At 46.1% G+C, this 9987-nt stretch overlaps 1 protein-coding gene across 1 annotated transcript; it reads left to right on the top strand.

The window, feature by feature from the left end:
- The first annotated feature begins 3151 nt into the window (after positions 1-3151).
- LOC108380166 (catalase-like) lies at positions 3152-5843 on the top strand. The gene is made up of 5 exons (XM_017636538.1): positions 3152-3238; positions 4158-4854; positions 4932-5262; positions 5332-5429; positions 5506-5843. The coding sequence occupies exons 1-5, from the start codon at positions 3152-3154 to the stop codon at positions 5841-5843; spliced, it is 1551 nt and encodes a 516-aa protein (XP_017492027.1).
- The last annotated feature ends 4144 nt before the right edge of the window (positions 5844-9987 follow it).

Genomic DNA, 9987 nt, shown 5'->3' with positions numbered 1-9987 from the left:
GGAAGTATTTTAACCAGTGAACCCAATTTTTTGTAACGTAGTGGTTAAAGATGCTGGGGAAAATAATGATTCAAACCATGATTGCAAAAAACTGTTCCAGTGTTAACAGTTTTCACAAGTTTATCAATTAAAGTGAAAAATATAATTTTAATATTTAAACAATATTTTTTTTTGTTTCAAAATACTTAAGAAAAACAAACAGAATTAAAAATTGGTGCTTGTATAGTAGTGTAAAAATAAATAAATAAAAGATTGCAAACTGGTCAACATTTAAAAAAGATTTCTTTGCACAGTATAAGACTACAAAATTTGGCGTTTTTAGTCGCAGTTAAAGTCTGCTAACAAAGATTTGGCAAAGAAAAAAACTTTAATTTTAATTGCAATTAACTTTAATTTTAGGTTTTTGGTCTATAGTAACGGCCGCCAGGTTTCTGGTGATGTAGATTCGCTTACACAAAGTTTGAAACTTTTGTAAATTCTTTATAAACTGCTCGCTATTATTAAAAGTCAGTCTGGAATCCAGACTCTAAACTATGTATGCTTGCGTTCATTTTCACTCGACGCTTTTTTATCTATTATCTAATATTTTGGGTCGTTCAGCTGCCGACCAAACAAAATATATCGTTGGCCCCTCTGCTGTTAATGAAAACATTTTTTGTAGCCAAAATAATTTATCACATAATTTTCAATTAGTAATGCATGCTCAAACTCTGCAAAAAGGTGACACTTCTATTGTCATCACAACCACTTTCAGAGAAGAGCATACAAAGGTGTCACTCTATTGTTTGCATTTAGTGAACCAGACAGCTTTTATCAGCTTGCAGAAGAATCAACACCAGAACATACTGAAGAAAATTGACAAAGGTAAAGGGGTGGCAGCAACTTCTCTGGTAGATTATCTGCCCACTATTTGACCTAGTGTTGTCACGTCATGATCAGCACCTGCACCTGCACCACCGCAGTGGTCACCGCCACCACCAAAGACACACCAAAGAGGGCAGAAGCAAAGCTGTGCTGGCGCCAGTGTCACGAATCGCTGACCATGCGGCTAACTAGCGACAGCTAAGCAAGATAACAGATCACAACGGAGAAAACTAGGACGACCAGATCGGTAGTAGTACTGCTACTAAAGAGTAGGCACTGTCACAGTCACCAGTGTTCAGTGCAACTGCTGAAGCTTCTTCAGCGGTAGTGCCACCACCACCGAAACATTCATGCACTGGTCTTCGCAATGCGAGTTGTACAACACTCAGCCAGTGAACTGCACTACAAATTCTCCAGCCACAGCTGTGCCACCACCACCACCACAACGGTGTCACTACACCGCTCTTCATCGTTCTCTCTCCCTCTTTCAACTCTGTCTTATCAATCCCATGCACACAGTGCCACTCTACTTCCAGTGCTCAACAACATCGACGGTGATAGCTGCTGCTGCTGCTGCTGCCAGTGCTTGCTGAGACAGTCAATCGAATCTGCACTCTGCTCAGTGTCTGCCAGTGGCGACAGTGACAGTGACAGACTATCGACAGGCACAAACTCACACATTTGCACAGGAGAACACACACACAGCCAGACATTCTCCAAAGTGGTCGATATCAGTGTGTGGACAGCGCCTCAACAGTGCGTGCCATATCCAGTGGTGATAGCAGACGACGACGACGACAACAACAACGAGGTTATTTTGGTTGGCTGCTTGCCCATGAAACACCAGTTTTGGCTGATTTAGGCACATCATCCTCATCACCCTCATCCTCATCCTCCTCCTCACCGGTTATCAGCGCCATCATCGGCAAATCATCACCTCACATCTTCTGCTATTGTTCTGCGCCGTCGGTGGTGGTGGTGGTCAGTCAGTCGGCGTTAACAACACAAATTGCTCCCTCCGCGGCACTTCTCTCTCATTTGCCGTTTTGCCGCAACACCGTCAGCATCAGCAGCACTGACACTTTCGCTGTCACACACCTTTCTGGACAAAATCACTCATCGAGACGAAGTGTGCCTTTCTGGTAAGTTGGTCAACAGCCTGTTTGCGTTGAGTTTCAGTTTTTGAAGTTGCTTCCTCCATTACCTCCTACCGATTGCACTCCCGTTATTTTCAGTATTGCAACACACACACACTTTTTGCGTAAGTGGTCACTGCGCTGGCTAGCTGTGCTGTCAGTCGGCGTCACTTCCTTCCTCGTCACTCGCTGGTTTTTCAGCAGCAGCAGCAGTTGAAACACAGTTGTAGCACTTCTCTCTCTCTCTCTCTCTCTCTCTCTCTCTCTCTCTCTGCCAGGCATTCTCGTGCACCTCACGAGTTGAACCGGCTTTTTGATGCAGAACCGCCGCTGCCTACATGCTTGCCTACATGTAGACATGTTGTGGGCAGCAGCGGCAGCAGCAGCAGCAGCAGCAGTAGGCAATTTAGCATCGCCCATTGATAAAGGGATTTTGCCTTTTCCCTCGCTGTTGTTGTTAGCCTGTCGCAAATTGTGGTGGTCTGCGCTCGAGGGCTAGCCCAGCACAGCAAGTTCGCTTGCTTTTGATTCGAATAACGAACAGACCACTTGCGTGCATGCACTTGCTTGTTTGCATTGTTAGCAGTCACCAGTTCTCGCTGCCCAAATATATAAAATGAAGAACCGGATTGTTTAGTTGAACAACTAGTTGATTAGTCGTGATAGCAGCAGCAGCAACAGCACTGCCCGCACCAGCACCACCACCGCATCTTCACTTGCTCTGTAGCCTTGAACACAGGCCTTGATTCTTCTCTTTTACTGAGTGTGTAAGCACTGGTTTGCCATTTGCTGCGCTTGCCTGCCGCCGCCGCTGTCAGTAGTTGACCACTGACAATTAGCAACCCCCTTTCTAACTTCATTTTTTATTATTACACATTCCTTCCTCCCTTCTCTTCTAACTCTCCTCTTTCTCTCTTCCCTTTTCATCCCACCTTTTCTCCCCTGCCTGCTGCTGGCCTGCTGCTGTTTGTTCGTTGCGTCCAGTTCCTTCTGATAGCAGCTCGCCTTTGAGGGAAAACTCACGTTCATTCCACGTCAAGTCGTGTCCAAGAGTAGACGGCAAAGCTTGTTCAGTGTAGCAACACCGACCGACCAACACCCTTGTACTCTACCACCAGCACCGACTTTTAACCATTACCCAAACCGAAAAGATGGCCTCCCAACAAGTGAAAGACGTTGCCGCCGATCAGCTGAAGTGCTTCAAGGATCTGAACCTGGGCGCCAAGTGTCAGCAAAATGTAAGTCTCCACTTTTCTTTTAGTTCACTGGCACCAGTTTTTTCTTTTTGCTTGTCATCTATGTTAGCGAGTGCAACACCATAGGTTATTGTCCCTAGTATATACTGCTAATTTTAGGTACTACCGGTAATGAGGTGAGCTAATGAGACTCGATCGATTCCTCAATTGCAGTGTCGATTGAACTCTCTCTTTCTCAACTGAACTTTTTGATTAGACGACTAGTCCAGCTGCAAATGAGGCCAAAAGGTTAGCGTCATGTGCTGTGCATGTATTCTGTTCTTCCTCTTTCTTCTTCTTCAGTGCCATTGCCCGTTGTGCGTCCCTTCGTTTGAGGACGTGTACAGCGACCAGACCAGACCAGACCAGACCAGCATTTGAAGGTTGCCAGGGCGACCACGTCGACGACCACCACTAGTCATGATGATAGCCGGCAGTAATTATTATCTGTGTGTCTCTGTGCATATAGTAGTTTTTATGTGCCACTCAAGTTGGGACGCTTAGAGACCGACATTGTGCATAGCCATTGTGGTAACGTTTCCAAAGTTGCGGCGTTTCACAACTCCAAACTCTCCACTACTAAGTTTAGATTAGGCACCACTTTTATGTTGAATATACTTTGCAAATGTTTCCCACGCACTAAGTCAAGTAGTGGAAAAGTACAGTGTGTGTGTCTCTACTTCTACCTGTGCCGGCAAACAGTGTAATGCTTTTTTGCTTAGGGGGGGGGAGACGCTGCTAAAAAGCCTCAAGTGCAAAGAGTGCACAGCAATTTGATAGCAGGTGTGTGTGTGTGCCTGCAAGTAGGCAGACAGATCTGGTAAAACTGAACCTTGAACCTGTTGAGCGGTGCCAAAGTCTACCTGCGTTAGTAAATCACTACAACAACTAAAACATTTTCAATTTCCAAACTTTCTACCAGGCCCCGAAGTACACCACCGTCACCGGGAAGGGCATCGCCGACAAGGGCAACTCGCTGTCGGTGGGGCCGCGCGGCCCCCTCCTCCTGCAGGATGTGCAGTTTCTGGAGGAGCTCGCCCAGTTCGACCGGGAGCGCATTCCGGAGCGCGTGGTGCACGCCAAGGGCGCCGGCGCCTTTGGCTACCTCGAGGTGACCAGCGACGCGCTGAGCAAGTTCACCAAGGCGAAGCTCTTCAGCACGGTGGGCAAGCGCACCCCGCTGGCGATTCGCTTCTCCACGGTGGGCGGCGAGGCGGGCAGCGCCGACACGGTGCGCGACCCGCGCGGCTTTGCCGTCAAGTTCTACACCGAAGATGGCAACTGGGACCTGGTGGGCAACAACACGCCCATCTTCTTCATTCGCGACCCCATTCTCTTTCCCTCCTTCATTCACACGCAGAAGCGCAACCCGCAGACGCACCTGAAGGACGCCAACATGACCTGGGACTTCTTCTCCCTCCGGCCGGAGACCACCCACCAGGTGTGCTTTCTCTACTCGGACCGGGGCATTCCCGCCTCGTACCGCGAGATGAACGGCTACGGCTCGCACACCTTCAAGCTGGTCAATGAGGCAGGTGAGGCCGTCTACACCAAGTTTCACCTGAAGACGAAGCAGGGCATTCGCTGCCACGATGTGGCCACCGCGGGCCGACTTGCTGGTGAGTAGTTTTGGAGAGAGAGAGAGTTAACAACTAAAACGATTGATTAACGGTTGGTTTTCCGTTTATTTGTTTAGGCGACGACCCCGATCACACCACGCGTGATCTGTTCAACGCCATCGCCAACAAGAACTACCCCAAGTGGGCGATGTACGTGCAGATTATGACCTTTGAGCAGGCGGAGAAGTTCAAGTACAATCCCTTTGATCTGACCAAGGTCTGGTCGCACAAGGACTTTCCGCTGATTGAGGTCGGCGAGGTGGTGCTGGACCGTAATGCGGAGAACTACTTTGCCGAGATTGAGCAGCTCGCCTTCTCGCCGGCGAACATGATTGCCGGCATTGAGCCGTCGCCGGACAAGATGCTCCAGGGACGGCTCTTCTCCTACAGCGACACGCACCGCCACCGGTGAGGAAACGCTGAAAAAAAAATACCAAGTGGTTTACCAAGTAGTACTAACCTCTCTCCTTTTTGTAGCCTGGGCGCCAACTTTCACCAGATTCCGGTGAACCGTCCCCGGTGCCCGGTGATGCACCCCACTCTGCGCGACGGTCCTGGCTGCTTCACTGACAACGGTGAGTTGTGATTATGAAATTGGATGGGGGGCAATTTCTCTAATCATCAATGTGTTTCCAATGATTTGCCAACTAGGCGGCGCTCTGCCCAACTACTACCCGAACTCCTTTGCCGGCTTGGTGGGCGACAGCAGCTGCAAGGAGGCCTGCCAGAAGGTGGCCGGTGATGTGCAGCGTCACGACAGCGCCAATGACGACAACTTCGAGCAGGTGACCAGCTTCTGGACTAATGTGCTCAGCCCCGAGGAGCGAGACCGCCTGGTGGCCAACATTGCCGGCCACCTGGCCCAGGTGACCGTGCCGGCCATTGTCGAGCGCTCGGTGGCCAACTTTGAGAAGGTCCACGTGGACTTTGGCGCCAAGCTGCGCCTCGCCCTAAACCTCGTTAAGGTAAGTGCCAGTGCAGGCCGTTGATTCGACAGGCCGTTGTGTTTGTTTGGCATGTTTTTGTTGTTTTGTCAATAGTTACTCATTTTTTGTTTTGTTTGTTTGTTTGTTTTTCCCTTTCATTGCCCCTCCACAACTCGTTTGGCACAGTAATTTCCGTTTACCAAATATTAACAAGAGTGCACGCGCCCGCAGCCGTCCAGAAACACCTTACCAGCAATATTGCCACCTGTTTGTGACACCAAGTTTATAATGTCCTTAATTTTGAACACCTGAATTTAGTATTTGATATCCGCATGAAGGCCAATCCTTTTTTCCCTTTTAATTTTCTTTATTATCGTTGATTTCCGCCACAACCACTGCACAAACCAACCAGCATGGCACGAAAACCGATTAGCTTTGAAAAGTGTCACACTTTTTATCACTTACCAGTCGATTTACCTGATNAGGCCAATCCTTTTTTCCCTTTTAATTTTCTTTATTATCGTTGATTTCCGCCACAACCACTGCACAAACCAACCAGCATGGCACGAAAACCGATTAGCTTTGAAAAGTGTCACACTTTTTATCACTTACCAGTCGATTTACCTGATGATGATTGCCTCTGCTAATGATTTGTTTCTATTTTCAAAATAAATTCAACTTTCTTAATAACACATTTTTGTTTTTTCTTGTTTTTCTTGTTGTTTTTCCCCTTTTGTGTCTCTCTTTCTGCACTAACCGATTATTGACAGTAGCCAGCAAACCAGACGATAGATGATGATCATCACCATTATAGTCATCAGCAAAGACAGCTGCAGGAAACTCACTCTTCAGTGACCACTGCAGCAACTCCGCTAAAAGGAGTTGCGAGGTTCCTCTTTGCTCATCGACTCTGCTCATCGGTCAACTGCACCTCTAGGACTGTTGCCCACGATGAGGATCATCACTGCAAAGGCAGCGACGGCGAGGACAAACGACTGAAGCCGTACAAAATAGTACAGTAGAAAGAGGGAAGCTAATCTTGTTGTCATGTTTTCTCACTAACTTTGTGTTTTTCATGTTGTACATCTTTTACCATTTACAACTAACTGCATCATTTGTCTTTACGTTTACTAAAATAAATGGCCCTAATGTTGGACGGCAGTAATGATGTTTACATCTGTGTTTGTCTTTTTCTTCTTTTTACTTCGTGTCAATTAAAATTGATTTTTCATTTTTACAGGCAAAGCTTTAGATGAATCATCTTAAAAGAACAAAAACTTTTTACTTTATTTTACTTTTTCATTTGATTTTATACCTCATTTTAATCAATTTCAATTATGTAATTACATTAACCCTTTTTATACAGAGTAACTGAGTGGAAAAACTTTCTAGGTTTTTCAAAAGTTGTACTTTTGTAAGTAGCGTTTTGCGCTAGTGTACATCATCATCATCTATTTTTACTAACCAAATATTTTTAGAAAAATCATTTTTTTTAACCCTCGTGTCTAACTCTTTTAAACTAATAGATTTAGCAAATTTCAATCAACGAAATGGCTTTGATGTCTTTATCTTCGATGAAGGAAAGAGTGCTGTGCATTTTTTTTGTTTAGTGCACGAACATTAAAAGGAAATCCAGCTTTAACAACTTGAGAACGTCATGCAGGACCTTTTAGCCGCTTCATTCCACTCAAACTAAAGGGAGAAAGACCACTGAAATTACCAGCGCGTGCCGCCAACTGTTTAATCCTTTAGAAGGGAGATAAAACGATTGAAATAAGCGTAAAAATTCTGCCTGTTTGGTGCCTCATCAGACAGCCATGCGGCCACAAGTATTACCAATTCTAATTAGACACAGTCTGAGTAATAACAAGCACAAAAGACTGTTTCTAATCAGCAGACGGCAGTTGGAATGAATGCTAATTAGCTGTGAGAGGGAAGAGGAGGAGGAGGAGAGGGTGAAGGAAAACATGAGGAGAGGATGTTCACAGTGCTGTTGCACACTCGGATCAGTGAATCCCCTCTTCTTCATTTTACTTTTTCGTCACCTCATCTGCTGCCAATCGTGGTGGTGGCTTGCTTGACACAATGGATCGATGTGAGAGCGGTCTTGAGAAATGACTGCTCGAGGCTGTTTCTGCCCCCTTTTCTTCTTCAGTTTTTGCTGCTACTTTTTTTCTGCCGGCGTGTTGGTCATCCTTCTAATGACCAGTAAGTACTGGCAACTTAATCACTGCACAGATGCATTAGCTAATTGATGTCCTCTTGGCGTATTCTTCCTTCCTTCCTTCCTTCCTCTATCGACAGAAGTGCTTGAAAAAAAGAGGAGATGGGAAACGATGAAGATGAGGGTGATGGCAGTAACAGGGTAGAAAGAGGAACTTGATTTCAGTCTGGACGTGAAAGAAAAGAAGTTGCCTGAACTTGAGAAGACAAGCCCAGATTATTACATCTTAGTAATTGGTGAACCCGGCTTGCCTTGTGTAGTCCAACTTTGTTTGCCTTCAATTTTGATAGGTTAAATGCACGGGTTAAAATTAACAGCGCACAACTACTTATTATTACCGGACAGCGCCAGTACTCTCGGTTTACAATGTTTTAAGAGATAGAAAATGGCAACAACATTTTGAAATTGGTTTTGTGTGGCAATTACTGCGAGACTAGAGCTAAACTCGGGCGCTAACCTCTCAACTACTGCTGCAACACACTCTTCTCTTCCTTCTTCTTCTCTTGCCCTCTTGTGCCTCTCACTTGTGCTTTTATCGATGCCCCAACGTGGTCTCACTGTCCAAACTGTCTGCGATGCTGGTGGTTGATGATCGGCAATCACCGCCATCACCAGCTGTTTCCTGTAACACCTGCTTGCATTGCCATTAGCTAGTCTGATGCAGCAGCAGCAGCAGCTCTGTTGTTGTGTGTCCTGAGGTGGTCAGATTGTGTTTAGACTGCCGTCTGAGGTATTACCATTCATCTTTTACTTTTTTCTCTCTTACACACAATCCCAGGCAGTTACATCTTGGTTTGTCCGCATCAGAGCTCACTCTCTTCCCACCATCATCATCCTCTTCATCATCGACTTCAGCAGCATCAGCATCAGCAGCAGCAGTGTGTGTATTATTGCAGTGTGCCTGTGTCATCTTTGGCGCACGCACCTATTGGAGTTTAGATTTGCAGGCAGGTAGGACAGTCGGTGATTCTAATCGATCGCTGCCTTCAAAGGTACTCTGCCTGCCTGGTGTGTGCTTGTTTGAATTTGCTTTGCCATTCATCAACCTGAGAACATCTTTCTTTATCTTCCTCTCTCTCCCTCTTACCTCTACCAGTACGTCGTCTACAGCATTAGCCTCTATTCTCCTCTTTAGCATCCACCTTTTTGGCAGTGATCGTTCACAGGCGATTACACGCGCTAATCGCAGTCAAAGCAGACAGTGTCAATGGCGAGACAGACTCGCTGCCATTGCACTACTCTCTAAGACCAATCAGAATCGCTTTTTTTCAAGTTTCAACAGCAGCATTCAAGCTGAAAAAGAAAAAGTAATGTCACTAGTGCACTTTTCACTAGTGCACACAAGTGGGCCAAGTAACGGTCAGTAAACAGTGAAGAAGGAGTTTCCTTCTTTGAGTGGCTGTTGTATCTGTTTGCTGACCACCACCACCAGCACCAGCACCATCATCACCATCACTGAAATCGTCGATGCATGTCACAGGAGAAGAAGAAGAGACACCATTGAGGGCTAGTGGACGACGACACTGACCACGACCACGACCACTGCCATTGCTGTCCCATTCTCATGTAAGTGTCGTACTCTTTTTCTTCTCTGCCATGACCACCACTTTGTGTTCCACTTTGTTGCCTTTGATTCAGTTACAATTTCAGTCACTGCACTGCAACTTGACTAGCGTATGCAAATGCAAAAAAAAATGATTTTCTTTTGCTTATTAAATGTGCTCGTTGCAGCAGGCTAAAATGATACACGCTGGGTTTTAAGTGCAAAACAGTCTCTATTAAAGCATTCACTTGAAGGTAATGCACCGGCAGACTGCTTTTCTCTAACTAACTATCAGCCACCAAGATTAGTCGCCGAGACGCTCTTTCTCTTTCTCTTGACAGTCAAATAACTGCCATGCCAGTGAAGCGCACCTAATGTTGTGACGGTAGATCTTTATTCGCTGGGGCTCCTTCTTTTGACCTTTCTCCCACCACCACCAC

This window comes from Rhagoletis zephyria, unplaced genomic scaffold, assembly GCF_001687245.7.
Source record: "Rhagoletis zephyria isolate East Lansing unplaced genomic scaffold, Rhagoletis_zephyria_1.1 Rzeph_scaffold_18427, whole genome shotgun sequence".
NCBI lineage: Eukaryota > Metazoa > Arthropoda > Insecta > Diptera > Tephritidae > Rhagoletis > Rhagoletis zephyria.
This window is presented reverse-complemented; position numbering and strand designations above follow the sequence as displayed.

Coding starts and splice junctions, on each gene's coding strand:
- LOC108380166 (XM_017636538.1), top strand. CDS start 3,152: ATGGCCTCCCAACAAGTGAAAGACGTTGCCGCCGATCAGCTGAAGTGC. Junction 3,239..4,157: donor GCGCCAAGTGTCAGCAAAAT/GTAAGTCTCCAC, acceptor ACTTTCTACCAG/GCCCCGAAGTACACCACCGT. Junction 5,263..5,331: donor AGCGACACGCACCGCCACCG/GTGAGGAAACGC, acceptor TCCTTTTTGTAG/CCTGGGCGCCAACTTTCACC.